Source organism: Aulonocara stuartgranti (genome assembly GCF_965226115.1).
Source record: "Aulonocara stuartgranti genome assembly, chromosome: 7".
Taxonomy (NCBI): Eukaryota; Metazoa; Chordata; class Actinopteri; order Cichliformes; family Cichlidae; genus Aulonocara; species Aulonocara stuartgranti.
This window is the reverse complement of record NC_138945.1, coordinates 22,561,618-22,583,917: the sequence shown is the minus strand read 5'-3', so window position 1 is coordinate 22,583,917 and position 22,300 is coordinate 22,561,618. Positions and strand designations below refer to the sequence as shown.

The 22,300-nt window shown below is 41.1% G+C and overlaps 2 protein-coding genes across 2 annotated transcripts in view; one reads left to right on the top strand and one right to left on the bottom strand.

Moving 5' to 3' along the window:
- astn2 (astrotactin 2) overlaps positions 1 to 22,300 on the bottom strand; it is a 298,339-nt gene that overhangs the window by 49,492 nt on the left and 226,547 nt on the right. The window contains exons 17-19 of the mRNA XM_082542727.1: positions 12,715 to 13,037; positions 2,834 to 2,967; positions 649 to 797 (exon numbers count right to left, since the gene is read on the bottom strand). Of these exons, the coding sequence (XP_082398853.1) occupies positions 649 to 797; positions 2,834 to 2,967; positions 12,715 to 13,037 (606 nt within the window). The remainder of the gene's footprint in view (positions 1 to 648; positions 798 to 2,833; positions 2,968 to 12,714; positions 13,038 to 22,300) is intronic.
- Positions 16,838 to 20,536, top strand: trim32 (tripartite motif containing 32). The gene is made up of 2 exons (XM_082542732.1): positions 16,838 to 16,962; positions 17,493 to 20,536. The coding sequence occupies exon 2, from the start codon at positions 17,505 to 17,507 to the stop codon at positions 19,539 to 19,541; it is 2,037 nt and encodes a 678-aa protein (XP_082398858.1). The 5' UTR covers positions 16,838 to 16,962; positions 17,493 to 17,504; the 3' UTR covers positions 19,542 to 20,536.

The following is a 22,300-nucleotide window of genomic DNA, read 5'->3' as shown; positions in this document are numbered from 1 at the left end:
TTTCTCCAATATTATTAAATCTTGCCCTTTTCCCTGACTCACCCCACCTCCCGTCACTACCATGACCATTCCCCTATCCCCACAGTGCAGCGGTCAGTACCATTTACGTCCCTGATAAATTGTCCTACGTCATCTTCTCCCATCCTCAGTCTGAACTCCCACGCCTGTTCTGTATCCAGACAAAAGCTTTAAACTCATTCACTGCAAATGTAAGTTTAATTCTTCTTATTTGAGTCTTCTAATCAACTCATTAAACATCTTTATTCTTGTATCTGTCAGTGAAATCTCTCATCTTCCTTTCCGACATCGCTTCATCACCAATCTGAAAAAAAGGAGTCTCTCACTCCAGCTTGACCTAAAGCTCATCAGTGTTCCAGCAGTACATCACCTGATGTGGGTAATTGCTTTTCCTGCAAGCCCAATCCCATCTCAGATCTCCTAACATAAAGGTTAGGCTTCTAACTCAATGCATAACAGACTTTATTTATTATAGAATCAATAGTATAAACATTTCTTATTCTCAGCTTTTGTGTTTGTGAATGTAACTATTTGTACTTTTATATGTTGCTATGAATATATGTGGAACAAAGACCAACAATAAGAAAGCTTAATTAAAAAGATGCTTTTAGCCAATTTAAGCTCCTCTACCTGTGTAGATCTCTGCCTCTGAGGGATCCTCCACTCGTTTGTGCTGGATGATGTAGTCAGAAACTTTGCAGCCAATCAGAGGCTCCACATCCATCCACTCCAGGGCGACCATTGTGCTTGAGGGCTCCAGGTAAGGGGATAGGCGCAAACTAAACAATACAGAGAATACAAGATAAGATTAAAAAAAACACACAAAAAAAACCAGACATATATGAACAATGAGATAAAATGCTTCCACAACTATTTGGCATCCTCATCTGGAGTTTCACATAGGATTGTATCAGCGTATGCTTTATGCTGAAAGCATGGTCATAAATCTCAAATGGATAAGTGGGAATCCCACGTGTTGTTGTTATTGTGTTGGACTAGAGAGTGCACCACCTCCAGCTATATGTCATCTGACAACAGAATAGCAAACAGAGACTTGGAACAAAACAGCATTCCAAAGCCACATGTGCTCCAGCAGCTTTCCATGTGTAGTTTTCCCCCTTTAATCCCTCAAAAGAGATAAAAGAACAACATTTCAATTTTTGTCTGCTCTCCAGCTGTGTCTGTGACAATGCCATGAAAGAGGTTAGCTGTTTTGATGCTCAGTTTTATCCTCACACACAATAATAATATTTATTTCAGGTTCTTAATGTGTCTACCACTAACCAGAGTTGGAGATTTTGGCAGCTGCAGTGACTCTTGGGCTTTTTTTTTTGTCAGGTCGTAGAGTTACAGAAACCAAAACTCTGTTTGTGGCATCAAGTAAGTCAACAACCACAATTCATAAACAAAATACTAAGAAAACAGTCAAAAGGTTTATGCATTTCAGAGTACTTCTATAACATCTGTGCAAAATAAACTAGAGTCTGATTTCAATATCACTTCCTATCTATTTTGCTTCTTGGCTTAAAAGTCAAGGGTCAGCATATATTATAACATTTGGGCCCACAGGAATGGTACTGAACTGCCAAAACTCACAGAGTTTTCTCTGCACAATCATTACAAAAGAAACAGCTGTTAATAAAGGATGGAACTGATTATTTTGCTATTTAAATGGTCCAGTAAAACTTTAAAAAGTCACAAAGAGAAGGACCAGTCAGTTACCTCCATACCATTTATACACGTAAGCTAGAAACCCTCAATGAATGTATAAACTGGCTTAGCCAGTCAAGAGGCATATGCATGCAGCATATGGCCCTAAAAACATGGAAGAAAAACTTTAAAATAAGGCAAACTGTCAGCAATTCATTCAAGCTAAAACTCTGAAAAATGTATTTAGAAAAACTTCTAATTTAGGGAAAACTACTTTCGGTGCTTTAGGATACTTACAATTGTGCAAGTGCAAGCTGCTTTGCAACCTCCCCCCACCCCCAGGGCCTCTTTTCATTCTGTGTTTTTCTTGTATCCATACACCCATTTTCTTAAACACTTATCAAGTTCAGGGATGCAGAAGGGTTGGAACCTATGCTAGCTCTTATAGGCGACGAACACATTGTATAGGTAGATGGTTTATTGGGGGCCTATACTTGGCTTAATGATTGCAATATCTGTTATCACTTGCACCTATTCTGTTTTTCCTCCTGCTGCTGCTCTTCCAGCCTTTGGGTATCCATGCATTGGGAGGGTAGGGAAATATGATCTTATGTTGTCAGTTTCTTGGACTTGGACTTTATAATCCGCTGTGTCAACCAAACTATAATAGGGATAATTCTTTTGAATGCATTAATGATGTGTGCCATAATACAATTTACTGCTTTAATTATGCAAATCAAAAATAAAATGAATCCAGTTTGTTCATTTTTTTAGTTATGATTTTTTTATGACTTTAGATAATTTATCATCAAAGTCTTGCCCTTTCAACTTCCTGTTTCTTTTTAAAGATTTTTTAAGGCAACAATCGCTTGGGTGGATGACTCACAAAAGGCTCAGGGGTATTATTAGGACACCCTGAATGAGAGCATGTTCTTGTCAGGGAAGTGTAAGGGCCGACTGACAGTTATTAGAACTTCAGGGACTGTGCTTATGTCTACAGCTTTCTCAAGTGCCCCTGGAGTCGAGAGAGACAGGTAAGTGTGTATGTGTGCGCATATCCATGTGCGTATAAGTGTCCCTGCAGTGCACTGGTGCATGCATCCATAAAACCTCTCTTGTGTATGTGCATGGATTCCAAAGTGTCATAGTGTCACCTCACACTTACATTGGCTGCCTGAGGGGACTGCAGTTAGGCAGGCCATCTTTGCTGAAGGCACTCAGGTCACAGCGACACCAGTTATCGATGACATCGCCCTTTCCAGCACACCAGTATGAGCTCATTGTGGCACTCTTTAAGGCCTGTAAAGGGTAACAGGTGAGAGAAATGCAATTATCTTTTGAAACAAGGGCTTACTGTCCAGCTATGCTTATCCCATCCCCCCTCCTCACCTCCCACCCAGCCCACCCCCTCAACCAGTTTCCTCCACTGGTTTCCTCCACATAACAGCACACACAGACATTCATCTTATGTCAGTCAATTTTTCATTTACCTTTGACAGTTCCCTGAAATGAACTCCAGGAGACAGCCAGTAAAAATATAGTCTTACATTTGACGGAGTAAGGACTGGTCAAAATGCCCTCAAAATTGTTCAGAACTCAATGTAAGTCTCATAAAGATGTAACAGCAGAGAGGCGCACACACACACACACACACACACACACACACACACACACACACACACACACACACACACACACACACACACACACAGTCAAAAAGAGAGTGACCTTTTCATACCCACCGTTCCCAATTACCAGAAGGCAGGAACATCACACTAGCATTAACACTGTGACACTATCACTGTGCTTACACTGTGATATCATAGATGCACTGTGACTTCTATGATAGATGAGTGAGAGCTGTGACACTAGCCACCTCCCATTCCAGGGTAGCGGGTAGTGAGATATTAATAGATGAGATCAACTTCTGGCATCTCCTTGTGCTACTTCATTTACAGGTGGATGAAAAAAGTTTTTAAAAAAAAAGGTCGTAGCTCAGCCATCTTCTAAAAGGCAGCAAAATGCCAATATAACCATCAAAGCAATAAAATATAATGTCAGGGCTTTCGTTAAAGCTGCAGGCTCTCTTGAGGGTGAGTTCAAGAGAGTTCACCATCACTACGACTCCCCGTCACACTACAGATCAATGAGCACTCAGTAATTTATGTGCTCTAACTGGTTGATAGTGTGTATAGGAATTTCTTTTACTTATGTATTAATCACATTATGTTATTGTATAATGCCTTGGTGCCACTGGATTTTAACATGTCTCACACTCATACAGTAAGACAGATGGTGGGGGTCTAGTAAGGAAGTTGGGGGAAGCAGACAACTCCACAGGAAGAGTCTTTTGTCTCTTCGAGGACTCTGGGAGGTAGCAAGGGAGTGTGAACCTTAAGGTGTGAAACAGCTGTGTACTGCCTTTTGTTCCTGGAAAAGGTATTTAACTGAGAGCCATGCTAGGCTCAGAGAGACTCCATGTCTCCGTCTGCCCCGCGATCATGCAGGCTCTCCACCAAGCTTGGTTTTTCTGTTCTTTTGTGTTTTGATTAAAGAATGTTAGCTACCGCTCACCGCTCGTCTGCAGGCTTTATTTAAATGGAAAACTTCCACAACAAGTGTTACCTCATGCAGGCTACTTTGGAGACGTGCTTGATCGTGATCTCAAAAAAAGGGCACTGAAGCCGTGCAGAAACAGTAGCATTGTGTACCAGGTATCCAACAAAAAGGAGGAAGGAGGCCCCTTATTGTTCGAACGCATGGCATATGACGCTGATTCAAAAGCAGAGCAACTGATGATACTACGCACACATCTCTAAGACGACTGAGTACATGCTGCACACAAACAAAGTGAAAAACAAACATGATCATGATTAATTTCAACAGCTCACTGTTTCGTTTCATTTGAGAAACGCCAACAAAGATTTTCTGCAGTGTGTTGATTAGTAGAAGTGACATTCGAGCTGACTTTGGTCATAGGCCTGACCAGAGAGGCAAACAGCTTGGCCAAAATTGAGTCAGGGTATGCACTCAGAAGCTGATGTTAGCATTTCCATAACATTGCATTGTGAGCCTCAAAGAAGGCTCAACAGACTTTCATGGGAACTGACTTCTTCCACTCGAGGCAAAGTACCTTGAGAGCACAAATGACCTAAATGAGCAGCAGAGGAAAGAGTGAGGAAAATAAAGAGGGTGAGGCTGAAGAAAGAAAGAAAGGAAGAAAGAGAGAAATAAAATAGGACAGTGAAAAAAATCTACAAACAAAGGTGTGAAAATGGGGACTTCCGACACTGAAACACATTCCCTGACTTTACTAGGGAATGGATCCTTTTGCAGCGCACACTTCATCATTACATCCTCCAGTACAGTACCAGGGCTCTAAATTAGGTATTATAGGGGGCAGGCAAGCACTATAATCCAGAGCCATATTATAATCCATTGGAAAACCGAAAAGGTTATTATGCCACCCCCCCCACCCCCACCGGATGAACCCATGTGGTAAACTGCTGCCAGAAAACAACAACAGCAGTAGTATTGCCACCTCAAATCAATGGGAAGCAGGCCACAGTGAAATGCAACACACACAAATAACACGGGCTCAAGGTCTATGCACGCACACAGTCTAGGCAAATATGAGAAACGATCTCCAATACCAGGGGCAAAAGAGAGAAAGACCACAGGACCGCAGTGCCTGTACCACCATCAGATTCCTAGAAGGAAAAAAAAACCCATATGGGTTTCTGCGCTTGATTGCATGGCTGCACATGTGAAAAACAGACAAAGCGATTACCACTGTGTTTATGTTTGAAGAGTAATGCAAGCCATTCTCCTTTGGGTAAACAGGGAATCTAATTTTGGTTTAGGGAACGAGGTGGGAGTTGGGTGGGGATGCAGGAGGTAAAATAAAGACGAGGATTTAAAGTTCAGCAGGGAAAAAAAGCATTTAATTACGATAGAATGCGTGCGGTGGCTCGTGGTGACGAAGACAGCAACGTATGCGGCAGGTGAGAGTGAAAAGAAATAAATAGGCAGGAAAAAAATCCAGTGATGAAATAAACAAACACAATGAAAATCCCGGGTCAGAGTGTATGTGTGTTCAGTGCTGTTGCTACATAAGTCACAGTTGGCAAGAGGAGGCTACTCTACACTTTATCGATTAACTGCGTATTCTGCATTTCCCAGAACTCCACAGATCCATACACATTCTGTAAGAACCAAACATTATCCATTAAGCTTCATATTAGAAAAGGTGGTGTTTCCGTAAAGAAGGCTCTCTCTGAGGACAGAGTCTTTGTGCACCTCAAACACATTCACTTTTAGGAACCTGCTAGTGCCTCTAACACGCCGTTTTACCGGTTCGCAAACACGGCACAACTTTGTCTCTGCTAACCTTATCAACACTGAACGAATCAAGTTGAAATGCAATCACTCCCCACGTCAAATGTAAGACAAGAGCAGTGAACATTTAGGGCAAGTGAGCATCAGCAAAAACTCAAGCCACAAATTCTGAGCTTTGACGTCATTTAAACCCTGCAGACTCGTTGGCACCAAAACACAATTTAGACCTTTCACTTTTCTAGATGCCTGTCGTGACTTACAAGTAAGCAAGCAACGCCATAGTGACGTCTTTAATGTATTAATCTGTTTGTCTAGTCTATGCTGACCATATTACTGTCTGTATCCAGAGGCTAATACACAAAAACACTGGCCAGCTGGCCCAGAGTATTGATTTATAAAATAATCACCAGTGGTGGTAAAGAGTGTAAGACACGGCACACACACACACACACACACACACACACACACACACACACACACACACACACAGCCCACCATAATGATGTTCTTTCTGTGCGTGTGCGTGCATGCACACATGCATTTATCTGGCCCTTTCCATCATTCAAGGCTAATGGTGTTAACAAGGGAACCAATGGGCTGCTTCTAGGAACCTTCCAGGAAATGGGACAGTGGGGGCAGCTCAAAGGTTGGTTCAAACAGAGGTTGATAGTGTGTTTGAAAACTCTCAAATATTAGGAAGGTTTGGGTTTTTTGGTGTCCCAGTTCTGCCTGAAGATGTTCTGAGCCGATCTGACCTTTCCAGCAAAGTAAAGTGATGGTTAGTGTGTTATTGTATTTTCTGTTACAAGATAGCATTAGGCAATTAAAAACAGCTAAGAAACAATTATAACAATAATAACGATAAAACAAACCATATCCTTTACTGAGGTAATTATTAGGGGTGCAACGATATTCGTATCGATATTGAACCGTTCGATACAGTGCTTTCGGTTCGGTACGCATATGTATCGAACAATACAACATTTGTAATTTATTTTATCAATTTTCCTTCTGACGATGCTGTCTGTGTGGAGCGCTCAGTGAATCTGCGTTCGACTACTCCGCCTAGGCTGCACTGTCGAGCGCAGATCCACTGAGCGCTCCACACAGACAGCATAGTCAGAAGGAAGAGCGCAGGGCAAGCTAGCAAGACAGAAGTTAAGCTCTCCTTGCAACAGGCAAATTGACCCTCATTCAGATCTGGCGTTTGGAATTATTTTGGTTTTCATGTGACGTATGACCCTGAAGGTAAGCGAGTCATGGACTAAAGTAAAACAGTATGTTGGATGTGCCATGCAATGCTTAATTACATTGGTGTGAACTAGTGTGTTAGCGCAGTTAGCTCGTTAACGTGTTGGCCGTCTAGCCCCATGCACGGAGCGATCGGCGGTAGCTCGTTAACGGAGATTTGCCGTGTTGTGGCGTTAAGGTCATTTCAACCAGATTAACCTGAAAGCACTAGTGGGAACACAACGAATATGACTGCACATTTACACCGACATCATCCTAGTGCAAAGACAAAAACAACAAGCATGCTACTAACTTTAGCCGAGTCATTTAGACAGCTGTTAGCACATGATTCTCCTTATGCTGCTGAGAATATAGCCCAGAAGAAGTGGATAGTATAGCTTTTATTTTGGAAAGAGCCATTTCTCTGTAATAAACTCTCTTTTCCAAAGATGAGTGATTCCTCAATCAGATACAGGGCTCGCAATATCGCTAACCCGACGTCCCGGAGCTAGCGATGTTTTCAGTCGGGCTACCAAAATCTATCTCTTCCCTGCCCGTCGGGCTATTGTAGGAAAAATATATGTCAATGCTTTTGCATTCTTTCAGAAATGTAGCTGGGTAATTATGTCATTGGCATCGGTGAGCCACTGTCAATATGTGACATATTGAAGTCGCGTTTGAATTTGCGCTTGTTTTTTTGCTTTCACTTTGCAATCGTGCGAACTGTGTATAGAGAGCGACAGCACTGATCTGTGAGTGATGATAATTTGTGCACCAATTCCTCTGACATCGTCTTATTAATCGTTAGCTTACTATGCAAACATGACAAGTGAAATCTCCCGCAGCAAGCTTAAACATGTGAGAGGTTGATCGCGCAGAGAATCGCTGAGCTTATGTGAGTGCGTGTGTAAAAGCATTTCAGTTCTGCTGAGCCAAATAAGACAGGTCAGGGTGAAGAAGTGACAGCCAAAGAAAAGCTTACCACAAAACGGAGAAGTTATGACAAATCAGACTATAAGGCAAAAAGAAAGTGCAGCTTTATGGTTTCATGGACAAAATAATTTCTGTGGCTGCAATATGACGAGCTAAATAACCAGGGCTGCACATAAGTGGTCCGCAGGTGCGCATTCGCTGTCAAAATAAAAAACGCGCACAAGGGTTAGGGTTAAATTTAAAAACTGTACTTTTGAGTTAAAATATATATTTATAATTTTAATAAATGACAAATTAAAAATGCATGAACATTTTTTTTGTATCGAAAAAATATCGAACCGTGACACCAAAGTATCGAACCGAACCGAACCGTGAATTTTGTGTATCGTTGCACCCCTAGTAATTATCTATGCTACTTTTAAGCATTCATTCTGTAAGTTGTATGAACACTAATACACTTTTTGGGGCTTTGTTATTGGAAAGAAAGGTTTGTGTCTGTGAGGTCAAACTGTTTTGGCTGAAGCATAAAGAACAAGTCTGTACTGCTGCTGATGTAATTAATGGATGTTTGTGGATGAGGATGTAAATAGTATGCACTGACCATGCAGGTTTTATAGAAAATTGTTTAATTATCTACCCTACAGGAGCGTTCGCCTTCCTTCTTTGTTATTGTTGCTTTAGTCTTTGCCTTTTTTCATCTCTCTCTGTTTTCCTCCCTCTCTTTGCTTTTTTCCCCCCGTAAATTGAATTGAATCGAATTAAACTAAATTAAATTTTAATTAGATTTATGATTCTGGAATCTAGAAAGTTAGTTTATAACATAAATTTGCAGCAGTATTCAAGAAGTGTTGTTGTTCTACAAACCAAATAAACTCTGTGACCTGAAGGGGGAGGAAAAAAGAACTTTATGGCTGCTCTGCAAAGCCAGTTAATAATGTCCTCCAGGAAGTAGGTGCACATGTTTCTTTGCCACAGATGAAAAGAGAAGACTTCATGAACATACCTTCTGAGGATTCAGGGTGACAGAAACCCCACAATGGCATTAGTGCACTTAATAAAAGCATAAAAAAAGGAAACGTGTGCAGATCTGGGATAAATTTCTATTGAGTGATGAAACCACACACACAAACATAAAAATCCTTTACTGACCACCACCTCATCTGTCAAACACAGTGGTTCTGTTATGTGTTGGGCATGCGTGGCTGCGCATGGAACTGGCACACTGCTGTTTACTGATTATTTCCCCGCTTTTAGGCGCGACGGCGTGAGCACTGTATGAGTTTCAGCCAAATTCATCAAAACACACCACATCATATTTCATAATTCAACAGGTCAGTGAATTAAAAACACTATCTTTAGCCAAGTCAGGCATTTTATCAGTTGAACTAAATTCCACTTGCTAAAGGTGACAGTAAAGGTTCATTAGAGTCCACAACAACTGTCCTAAAGGTGAACTTGAGAAGCATTTGACATGATACTCCATTAAATATTTATTGTAACAGTTTTGTTTGACATGATGTGATCTGTCCAGTTACTTCTAATTGTATAATTGAACTTTGCGCTATGTGTTACAAGGTATTGTATGTTACTTGCTCCCTATGCAGTGCCTACTATACTCTCTTGGTTAATGGTGTTGCCGTTTTCATTTTAAACCTGTAGTCTCTCATCTACTCTTCGGAAATATTGGAGACACACCCCTGCGAGGGGCTGCAGTACTGGATAATGGTCAGAGCATGACAGCAACAATTCTCCAAGATATAGAGCATTCTGACCCATTAGACTCACAACCAATTTGTTCAAAAGGTTTGCCGTAATTCAGTCATAGCAACACAGAACTACTGGCAAGCAATAAGCTTATTATATTTTATTTTTTTTACCTTGGTTTTTTCTTCTGTGGGACTAAAAAAGTCTGTGGTAATCTGCATATGCATGTATTTATTTTCATACATGCATCTGCCCAGTAAGCAAGACCACCAGTGCAATTCCAAGACTGGTTCCAGTTGAATTCAAGTCAAGACTCGATCTAAAAGACGCCCTGCCAGAGAACAGAGCAACATGAGAGGCATTTAGGACCAAAACAAAGACGGAGGAAACCTCAAGTCTACACTTCCAAAAATAATCATTATCATCTATAAATCCATCTAAAAGTGCAAATGAAGAATGAATAAGCAATCAAAAAACCCACAAGCTCTGGGACTGAAATCTTGTTCGGACTCAAATGACATGGATACACAGAATTACATCTTTGTGTTATTCAGTATTTGAAAGGATCACTTTTTAAAAAGGTAAATTGCAACTATTGAAGATGTTGCAATAAACTTTAATTGAGTACCAAAAGAAAAAAAACAAAAAACCCATACTGTGGACTAAAAAGACTAAAAATAAAGACATTTCTTGTACATTGTTACTTTATTTTGAGGTTTTATAACCATCCAGTATCAGTTCACTTAGCTTTTATCGGTTTCAAAAGCCTATTTTCAATTTTCACTTTAGGTTTCTTTTTTGTTTAGTTTCAGTTGACTGTAAAAAAAAAAGTTCTGTTATAGTCTTTACAGGGAAAGGCTGATTTCACATTGTGACCAAATCCCCTTCTGGCGTCACGTGAGTCAGTAGTGAAATGGACGTGATGCGTCCTGTCAAACAATCAGGCAGCTGGGGGGGGGGAGGTTACTGACAGATGCCAGGACCTCGGAAAGGAGGGACAAAAGGAGGCAAAAAAAGAGTAAGTGGTCGACACATATAGATATGATCTTGGTCCACCTAATCATAAACTAGATAACAAAGCTTCTATTTTGATTGCTTCCATGGGCTAAAGGGGGAAAAAAAGTACTTCATCTCTGAGAAAGCTTTTGCCACATGGCAGCTGTCTTTCCTGATAGACTCAGCCAAGTAGAAAGACAGTCTCAAGCAAAATTGCGCATGTGAGACGGAAACACATAAAGGAAGAGAGTGACAGAGCGAGAGGGTGGTTGCGTGTGTAGCGAGGCAGGTCGTCGCTTGTCTCTAATGCAATGTAGGTATGTGCCATTCTGACTAGAAGCAGCTGTGGCCGAGAGAAGAAGAGAAAGCGAAGAAAAGAGGAGCAAGAGGTCGATGACATCAATAAGAAGCTAATAATCCTGCCTCAAGCTACCTCAGAAGGGCTGAGCGATCCACTGCAGTCTAGCCCTTCTCCTCCTCTTCCTCCTCCTCCTTCTCATACATCTCACTCTCTAAACCCCCAGAAGACCACTAGTGGGTAGGGGAAGAGAAAAGGATGGATGGATAGCAAGGTGTTTGGAAGAGAGGCATTTTACTCTTCCTCACGTTTATGTATTGATGAAGCCCACTATGGGCCGTCTACTATTGATTGTGCCTTCTTTTCTTTGGGGCTGTGGTACTTGTTATGGGAGGCACGTACAGGAAGCTATATCGTGTATGTGCGATCATAGGTTCACATATATATATATACACACACACACACACACACACACACACACACACACACACAAATACATTTGATTGCTGAATGATTGATAAGGGTAAAGCTAAACTAAGCTAAACTCCTCCGTATATATGCATGCACATGTCTTAGGTGGACGTTACCTGAAATCTTGTTTACTCACACTGAGAAGACAAAGTTATCAAAAATAAAAAAGTGCTGAATGAACAAACAAAGAAAATATGGTCTAATATTTAGCCAGACCCCATTAGTAAATTTGCTTATGGAAAGGAAATGTGATATGATTAACTTTCTCTGCAAAAAGATCCAAAGACATCTGAAATGGGATGAATCATAGTGCAGCACGTGGCAATTAAGCTGATATTACATTCAGCTGTATATACTTGTTTAGACACGGGCGCGCATATCTCACACATATACACATCGACTTCCCCACAAGAGAAAACCATGATGTCATCCTTTTTAGTCCCTCTGTATTACAGTATTCGTTTCCAGTGGTCAAAGTCAACCAACCAATGCCACCTAGAGTTGAATTCTTATAACTGCATCAGTTAAACGCTTCAGACAACAACAAATATGTACAGTTAGAAAGTTTGATTACATCACCATTAACTGAATGCCCAGTGGTGCAGTATTTAGCTGCCAGCTTGTCAGCACAAACCACCAGCAGTGTAAAGATGTGAAGACAGATTTGCATATCTGTCTGTCTGTCTGTCTGTCTGTCTGTCTATCTATCTATCTATCTATCTATCTATCTATCTATATATATATATATATATGGGATAATCATATTCATATTTAAACGATATGTATAAATGTTAGCAGATTAAATCTTGCAAACTTGGGAAAATAGAAGGAATTGCGGTATTAATGATAAAATTAGGCATTTCATTAAAAACAAAAAAAAAAAAAAGGATTTTTAAATAAAGTGGTGAAAGTTTATTCCTGTATGCGGATTGCTTTTGCTTTGAGTAGCATCACACCTCTTAATTAGGTTGACAGTTCACATTCTCATCTGTCCCTTTTCCCTTTGCACACATGCATGTGCATGTAAGCTGGCACACAGACACAGAGCTTCCTATACTCCCACGCTGCTTTCTCACCTCTTTGGTGACGTTGTCTTGGACCAAGCTGTAAAGGGGCACGACGCGACTGACTTCCAGCAGAACAGGGATGGGGGAAGGCTGTTCACCAGTCCTGCTGTTACCAGTGCGGCCTCTTCCCGATACTCCGCCCATCATGGCCTGGTGATGGCATAGGTGGCAGCCAGCTGGACAGCTGCCCTTTTCTTCACAGCGGATCTCCACACCATTCACCATGTCATCAGATAAAAGCTGGCTCTTCTGCAGCGCCGACAGGTAGCTGATGAAGGGAAGTGACTTCAGCTCACGACGCCCGCCTCCACCAATACCCTGCTCCGTTGCCTCTGGAGGGGTTTTTGGGGAGAAAGGGGTGTTATATGGGGCATTAGTCAAAGGAAGGAGATAAACAATTAAATGCAATATTGATTTACTTTAAATGATTGATGCCACAGTGTCAGATTCTTTCTTTTTTTATATGTACGCTTTCATAATTATAAAGACAATCCCCCTTTTCTTAACTCTGTAAAAATAATTTAACCTTGCTTGGAAAAAAAGAAGATTAGTTGCATAGAATATCACCATCTGGATTTACTTGAAAGAAAAAAAACAAAAAACCTAATCCCTTATGACCATCAGCTGTCATAGACAAAAGAGGAATGGCTAGGGGATAAAAGAAGGAGGGAGGGGATGTGCCTGGTTTCTTCTCATAAGTGTCAATTACCACTTTTTGATGTCCTCACTGGAGTTTGGGGAGATTCTTTTTCATCATTTCCTCCTTAAGCAGGAAAATAACACACCACATGGAAAGAAGAGGAAGTGAAAGAAACAGGGGAGGAGAGAGATTGCTAATCGGGTGTTGAGTGATTGATTTGGAGGACACAGCAAGCCACGTTTCAGTGGAGCACATCTGCCATCTGCGCTGATGTGGCAGATATGCTTTTGTTTCCGTTTACTTTCCAAAGAAATGCAAGTTTTCCAACTAAGCGATAATGTATTTTTTCTAAAACAATAAATAAGAGTGCACCAAAGCTTCTTTCACGATATAACAATTACATATAATGCACTGTCTCGCTGTGTAACAAACTGCGGAGAAAACACAATGAGAAATATGCAAAATGAGATGCATAATACTGAAAACAAATCTGTTTTTGTCAGTGTAAATTACAACATCAGCCTCTACACATGTACAAAAACAGCAGTGTGCAAAATCCTACTCTATAGTCACGCTTACTGAAAGTGTAGACAGTTTAAGTTTGCTCTTCCTCTTCATTGCATGTTCAGTTGGGTCAATTAGAGATGCTCTTTTAAAAGGCCTATTAAGAATTAGCTTTGCAGAAATGAAAACTGCAAGCATCAAATAACACATTTACAGCATGCAACGCATAAAAGAAAATAGCAGGCATCTTATAAAAAATGTGAAATATTTATCTGCAAATACAAAAGAAACATTTTCGAACTATTCTAATTTGCATTACATTTATGTGGCATTTCCATGATCGTTTCAATTAAAAATCGAGGTAAGTAAGTAAAAATTTGACAACAAAGTCGTTGCAACAATTAAGTATCATATCCAAAAAGAATACTGGGTTTAGACAAATATACCAGAGTGGATTCTTCCAGGATAATATTAAAAAGTGGCTCTGAAATAACCATCTGTGCTCAGAGTTTAGTTATTAAATCTAAGCTGTATTTCATGTCAGGTAGCTAAGACTTGTTCCGTAAGTCTGTGTGTCAAAGAAAATTTTGTGTGTCTTTGTTAGTTATTCCCTGTGTCCAGCTAGATGACACTTTAAAGGTGGGTGGTAACTTCATTTGAAACACAATGCAAACAGGCTCAATGGGAGGCCCATGAGCCCAATTACACCCACTTCACAAGGAAGCACAGACAATGAAAAGCGATGTTGTCAACCAGCTCCCACAATAAATCCCATATCACCTAAGCATTGTGCACCTGTGTCTGTGAGCCTGCTTATTTGTGGTGTAAAAAGTACACTCCACACACATTTAGAGAAATTTCCCCAAATTCGCAGTTTAAGGAGTGACCCAGCTTGTTGCCTCTTTAGCTGTGACAGCTCTTTACTGTGTGGAATAGATGTGATGCTTGTGCAAGACTTGCCTGTCACCAAAACACTGTAAAGAGATAAGTGTGGTGAGGTTACTTGCTATTAATCTTGATCTTTCTTTGTTAATTAAAATCTCTTTGTAGACTGGTTGCATCATAATTAAGTCAACAGGGACCCATCCCCTTTGGCCAGAGTGATGTTGCCCACGCAACAACAGCAACAGAGTCAGGTATCTTTCTAAGGCAATTAGATACAGATACACTCACTATGGGCGGATGATGTTATTGCTTTAGTAAGACAACTATAACAGGTCCATACTAACTAGTGATTTTAACAGGTCCTTGCTTTAAGTATAGATATTGTAAATTATATACATTTCTTTTAACTAATATAGAGAAAAAAGGGCAGCACAACAATTACGGCTCTGATGATAGTAGGCTAAAAGAAATATTAAATATCTTAGGATATATCTTGAAGTGGGCCATTTTTAGATAGTCCTGTTAAAGTAAATCATCAGCTCCAACATTAAAGCCACGAGCTCAGTGTTGCAACTCTGCAGCTGACACAACAGCTCTCACCCACTGGGGACATGGGAGTTTTCAGCAGTGTGGTGTGATGTCTAGCACCAGACACTGCCAGCTAATCTGATGGGTCCTATGGGTTGTGGGGTGGGGCCTCCTCCAGGCTTGTTCCTGCATATCCCATTGATGTTTGACTGATATCAGGAGAGTTTGCAGACCAGGTTAAAAACACAGACTCATGTTGCCTTAGCTGGTCGGCGTTTCTGCAGAATAGGTGGGACATGACCTTTGGGGGAAGCCAGTGCTGTTAAAGCAAAGGGAGGTGCTGTCGCCATGCAGACAAGGGTTGTGTTTTGTCTGCAACAATGGTGGCACGTGTCAGAGTAATCCACATGATTGCCGGGACCCGGCAGAACATTGTGCTGTAACTGGATTACCAGTGGTATTCACTTCACCTGTCAGTGGTTTTAATTTTGTTGCTGATATCTGTATCGTGTGAACATTCTAAGTAGACCTATTCTGACATCTAATGGTCACTCTGTGTAATTACTGCCTTCTTTTAAAAACAAAGCTTGTGAACACTGCTTCAGGTATGCTATGGGAGAATAGTTTTCTCAGCTACAAGTTTGGTTACTTGGTTACAAGTTAACCAGTTATCTAACTTAAAAGGGGGTAGCTTTAATGGAGAAGGATATTCTGCTAAAATGACATTGCAATAATTTTATTGTGTTTATTGCATTTTACTGTTGATCTCCAAAAGTTGATTCTGTTCATCTGGACGTAGGGTTTTATGGGAGAAACGCTACGTCCAGCGCGGAGTCAAGGACGGCATTTACGTGAAAAGCGAAAGACCATCTCTGAATCGAGAAGGGGGCCTAAGGGTACATCTGTCACCATCTTACAATGCTGTGATTGCACCCAACTCTTTGTGAATGGTACTCATGGCCATTGATCATTGGTCTTTGATCAGTGGGTTTTGGTCAGTGGTTGTTGATCAATGGTCATGAGATTTTGCATAATTAAGATTAAGGAATTGGCCCATTGTTCCTTCAGTGGGCTGGTTTCAGTCATTATGCAAATGTACTGTTTATAAGATTGGGGAAACCTGCAGTCAGCTGAGACTGAAGAAGTCACTTGGATGAGTGACGAAACGTTTCTCCCACAAAACGCTCCGTCCAGATGAACAGAATCAACTTTTGAAGATTTACTTTCCTGGATGATTGAGAATGCACCAAGACATTTTACTGTTGAATTAACAAGTTGCTGGGAGAAGAACACATATGAATCCATCTAACTGCATTTATATCACACCTAAACATGCAATGCTTACTCTTGCTTTTTGCCTGTGTGTTTATTCACTGCATATACCAATCTAACCAAATCGATAGAATTTTGTATTTAAAAACATTTGGTATGGAGTTGTATTTCTTTTGGGAATTTCTGAGGTCATCCACCTCGCTAGGTGGCGAGCTCCAGTAATTCTGAAAAACTGCGCTCTCCGTTTACTAAATGGCAGCCAATCAAAACAACCGTAGGGCTCGCCTCTGTGCGTATTGCGTAACATCCCGGTTGTGTGTGCGTGATGTCGTCAGCACTGCAGTCTTTACTAGCAGCTGCATAGCCGAAAGATACAGAACGCCCCGCAACAGCGCTGCACTTTTAACCAGCAAAACAGTGAAGTGAAGGTAATGTTTAAAAGCAGAAAAGCCTCGAGAGACTCTTACGACGAGTCGCCTTTCTTACGTTTGAATGCACGCCCTTCAAAGTCAGTACTGTCGGTGAATAACACTACTGTTTATGTGCAGGGCTAAGGGCATTTGTCGTATTGTGGTGAGGCCTGCGATTTACTTTTCCTTTGCAAGTCTGGACTGCAGTGTCAACCTGCTGTAAAACAACAAGTTAGCATTATGTTGGTGTAGGATTTAACCTAGTACTCCCGTTTCTCATTAGCATGACACGGTGTATCTCTTAGCTTGCTGATACACGCCATCACTCACCATATGTTGGGTTTCAGTAGCTCCACGTCATTGAACTGTGTATCTAACCGTTAATGTTGATCTAATCTGCTCTGTTATCTAGAATCTAACTTAAACTTGACCTGGCAAATAAGCGTGGCTGCATCCTGTGTTTATTTTTTGAATATCTGTTAGTTTCGTCTGCTTCAGTGTTACAGTGTGGCACAATGTTACAGAACTTTTCATTTCTTCCATTTAAGGTGAGGACCACAATGGCAGCTGCTCTTGACCCAGATCTAATGAGGGAGGTTCTCGAATGCCCCATCTGCCTGGAAACCTACAACCAGGAACAAATGCGACCCAAGCTCCTGCAGTGTGGTCACACAGTGTGCCGGCAGTGTCTGGAGAAGCTGTTGGCCAATACTATCAATGGTGTCCGCTGCCCCTTTTGTAGCAAGGTCTCCCGTATGAGCAGCATCTCCCAGTTGGCTGACAATCTCACTGTGCTCAAGATTCTCGATTGCACTATGTCCTGCAGTGCTGCTGCCGCCGCCCTAATGTGCAAATCCTGCTGCAATCGCCTGCCGCGACAGTACTGCCACGATTGTGCCTCAGTTCTCTGTGAGCTCTGCAAAGGAGATGGCCACCTGCATGAAGGACATTCAGTCCAGCCGATAAGGGTGGCTGCTGAACAGCGTCGTAAGGACCTGGGTTGTAAACTGGAGGCTCTCCGTGATGTTATAGGAGAAATTCAGAAAAAAAAGACAGTAATTGAAAACATTTCCAAGTCCTTGAGACTAAAGTACCGAACAATACAGCAGGACTACACTACAGCTGAGCTACGTCTTCAAGAGGAGCTCAGCAGGTCTCGAAGGACATTCAGGACTTCCATGGCAGAAGTAGAAAAGCTCAACGCGCAGGTCCTGGAGGAGCAGACATATCTTCTTAACATTGCAGAGGTCAAAGTGGTGTCACGCTGTGATTATCTGACAATGCGAGCAAGACAAAGTGACATTGCCTTGCTAAAAGACGATGGCGGAGACAGTGATGATGAGGAACTGGATCTGAGGAGCAGTTTACCCACAACCTTTAAACTGCAACAGCCAGAGCTGATCAGAACAGAGCAGTCTAAACCTCTAGAAGTGGGCCAGCTGACCACAAGAACTTGCACCATCAATACAGATGATGAGGAGAGTGGGTTAGAAATTGCACTTGAAAGTGATGTAGAGGGGGCGGGAGCTACAGGAGGTGAAGTGGTGGCTCCAGTGGATCTTTACCGAGACATTGACATGGTTGCAGCTGTGGAGGAGGCAGTATGTGGTTCGCCAAGCAGCTTTAAATCAAAGTCTATGGATGCAGGAGGAGGATCACCTGGAGCAGCGCGGGCAAGTTCAGGGCCGCCAGTCTGCCAGTTTGTGAAGAAGATGGGCTCTAAGGGAACTCTACCTGGGAGTTTCAATCTGCCTGTCAGCATCTGTGTGACGCCTCAAGGTGAGGTACTGGTGGCTGATCGTGGGAACTTCCGTATCCAGATTTTTAATCGCAAAGGCTTCCAACGTGAAATTCGGCGCAGCGCTAGTAGCATTGACAACTTTGTCCTGAGCTTCCTGGGGGCTGATTTGCCTAACCTCATCCCCTTATCTATTGCTGTGACTGCACAAGGCTTGATTGGTGTCACTGACAACTACGATAACTCAGTTAAAGTTTACACCATGGATGGACACTGTGTGGCCTGCCACAAGAACCAACTGATTAAACCCTGGGGTATTACTGCCATGCCATCAGGCCAGTTTGTGGTGTCAGATGTCGAAGGTGGCAAGCTGTGGTGTATAGCGGTAGACCGCAATGTAGGTGTGGTCAGCTACAACAGACTTTGCTCTGCTGTACGGCCAAAGTTTGTGACATGTGATGCAGCTGGAACGGTTTATTTTACCCAGGGCTTGGCCCTGAACTTTGAGAAACGCCAGAATGAGCCCCACCTGGAGGGTGGCTTTTCCATCGGTTCGGTGGGTACTGATGGCCAGCTTGGCAAACAGCTCAGCCATTTCTTCTCGGAGACGGAAGACTTCCGCTGTATCACTGGCATGTGTGTGGATTCCAATGGAGATTTGCTGGTTACAGACAGTGGCAGGAAAGAAATCCTCCAGTTTCCAAAAGAAGGTGGATACAATATTTTAATCCAGGAAGGGCTGACCTGTCCTGTGGGAGTGGCCACTACCCAGAAAGGACAGCTGCTAGTGCTGGACTGTTGGGACCACTGTGTTAAAGTCTACACATACATTCAGAGGAGGCATTCCTCTACTTCTTAGAAGAACAACAAAGTGTAATTGCCCTTTGTTGTGCAATTGCAAAGTACAGAAGTTTGGAAAAGGAAGAAACATACTCTTATTTAACACTCTTTAATTTAGCTGCAATCCAGTCAGTTCTCACTGTAGCTCTCATTTGGGTTATTAAATCAGTAGTTCAGTCAATTCAATTCAGGTTCAGGTTATAGTCTACTGGGTTTTATCTTGAGTATCTCAAGTTGAATCCGGTTCTTATAATGCAGGGATGTCAAACTCATTTTACATTGTGGGCCACATACACGCACAGCCCACTTTGATCTTAAGTGGGCCAGACTTTCTGATAGTGTTTAATCACACATTTAGTCCCTGAGATATTTCAATAAAAAGAAACAAGTGCAATTTCAAGGATAAATCAGTTTTTCTACACGATATAGAAATGTTGCTTTGGGCTTAAATTGTAAGAAGTAATGTGTAAAAGTACAAAAAAAAATCAAACTAAATTTATTTTCATTAATTGACAGAATGTCTTTTTTTTTCTTTTCTTTTAATGCTGAACCAACTTTAAAAATAGTAGATGGTGAAAAAACAGGAGCTTTCTCTCATTTAATGGTTTACTGGTGTTTATTTACTTTGATGAAGTATAAACGATCACTGAGGAGGTCAGTAGGAAAAGCTGTAAAACTTGTGAAAATATAGTTAAGTTTAAAATTTATGCCCTCCTTGACAATTTCCAAAGCCATCCAGTGGGCCAGATTTTTGGCGGGCTGATTCTGGCCACTGGGCCTTATATTGGTCTAGTGGATCTGATCATGCAAACTTTTAAGATTAAACACACTGGCATGCTATCTCTTTGGAATAAGCCTAAGATGCAACTGATTTCTAAGCTACTGAGACACAGATTTTTTTTTTCTCTTCCTTCCCATTTTATTGGCTGCTGTACTCACCAATCAGCCTGGCCTTCGCTAAACATGTATTTACATTAAATAAAGCATAAGGCTTTGAGCCTGTGAAGCACTTTATCGACACATCACTGTTTTCTTGTGTTAGGTTTAAGTAGCACACACTAACATTGATGTCGCTGAATGCAGCTGGCAGCTTTAATGTTTACTGCACAGTTAGCTCATAGCATAACCAAGTACCAGCATTCATTAAATTGCATTCAGTAACATTCAGGGAACATTAAATTTAAAACATTAAGGTGTGAACTGGAAAGAGTCCAAACTCCAATATTATGTGCTGTGGTGGAACTATTAAACCGTAATAGGGATATTAATGGAATTTGTTTATCTTTTTAATTCATGTTTTAGGAAACTTATGTAGGACTGTAAAGGTGAAAAACAGAACATTACTACATCTTTTAAAGTTCATTTAATGGTAGCCTTGTTAATACAACCAAAAGCACCTTTTATTCGGTTGACCACATTATCATTTTTTCTGTGGGGCTTTGAGAGCACATTATTGTCTTTTGTTGCGGTATTAAAGTTCTGTCCGTCAGTCTTGTATACATCGTGCCCAAACACGAGACACCAGTTGAGAACATTCTGGAGCAGTCGTTAGGCTTTAGTGACAGTGAAGCAACTGTCACTAAAATTCACAGCCTGAGCTGCATACATTTCTCTCTGTACATCTCACATTTGTACATTTTTTGTAATTTTCTTCCAGTGACTTTCCAGCCATGGCCTAACCACAATATCACTGAAATACAGACAGATGTAGCATAAAATTCTGTTATCTGCTTCAGATGATATTCCAGCTGTTTATCTCACTCATAGATTTTACCTCTGTTTTAGCTCTTTGTTTTCCTTTGTTTGGTTTTTGCTTCACCTGGTAGTTTTAGTCTAGTAGGATGAAAAACACAATAGCTTTTTTTTTCTTACACAGAGCTGTTCCCATTATGAACAAAGCAGAAATGTCCTAAGGGGTAGGATGACCTTTGTAGTTTGGAAAGTGTTTAAAAGTGAAAAGCTCTGAGGGTGTACTCAGAAGTGAGAGTAATGGCTTAGCAAGCTGTGTTGAAGCTTAAAGTCAGAGTTTTCAGTGTCACAAAGGTGACTTTTTTACCTGGCTTAATCACCGTGGTAACCTATGCTAAACACATAACCTTGTCAGGAGCAATTTATGTTTAGTTTCAAAATCAGCTTGAAGCACCATGTTCTCACTGATTCTTTAATTTATACCATGTGCTAAGTACTGTACAGATTCTTTGCTGGAGTAATATGTTTCATATATGCAACCTGTTAAGCCGTACCTCACTGAAACCACTGAATGCTGTAAAATTCCAACAGCACAAACTGCATCGTATTGTTACTGGAATTTACATGCATTCAGTTGGTGATGCAGAAAATGTATAGATGTTTTTATGCATGATTCTTATCTGCTGCGTTGCTGGAGCTGCTAGAACACAAAATGGAAAATCAATCAGACCATTTGTCACCAAGAATATGTATTCAATCAGTAAAATGAATTTCACTTTGAGCTGGCAAAAAAACAAAAGAAAGTTCTCTATGTGCTTTAGTGGGCTATGTGACAGCAGCATTTAATGTTTAAATGTATCTGGTTTAAACTTTCAGAGCTCTAATATGCAGACCTTGCATTAGAAATTAACGGCAGCATAAAAACAAATAAATTATCAAGCCAGGTTTAATCATTGCGTGCACTAAATCATCAGATTGTTTTTCACCTATTAACGTCTCTGACTGGAAGAGGTGGCACTCGCGGGGATCGTTTTATGCAGAAGCAGAGTCATATAATACGTGAAAACGCCCCGTTTTGTGTTTGAGCGT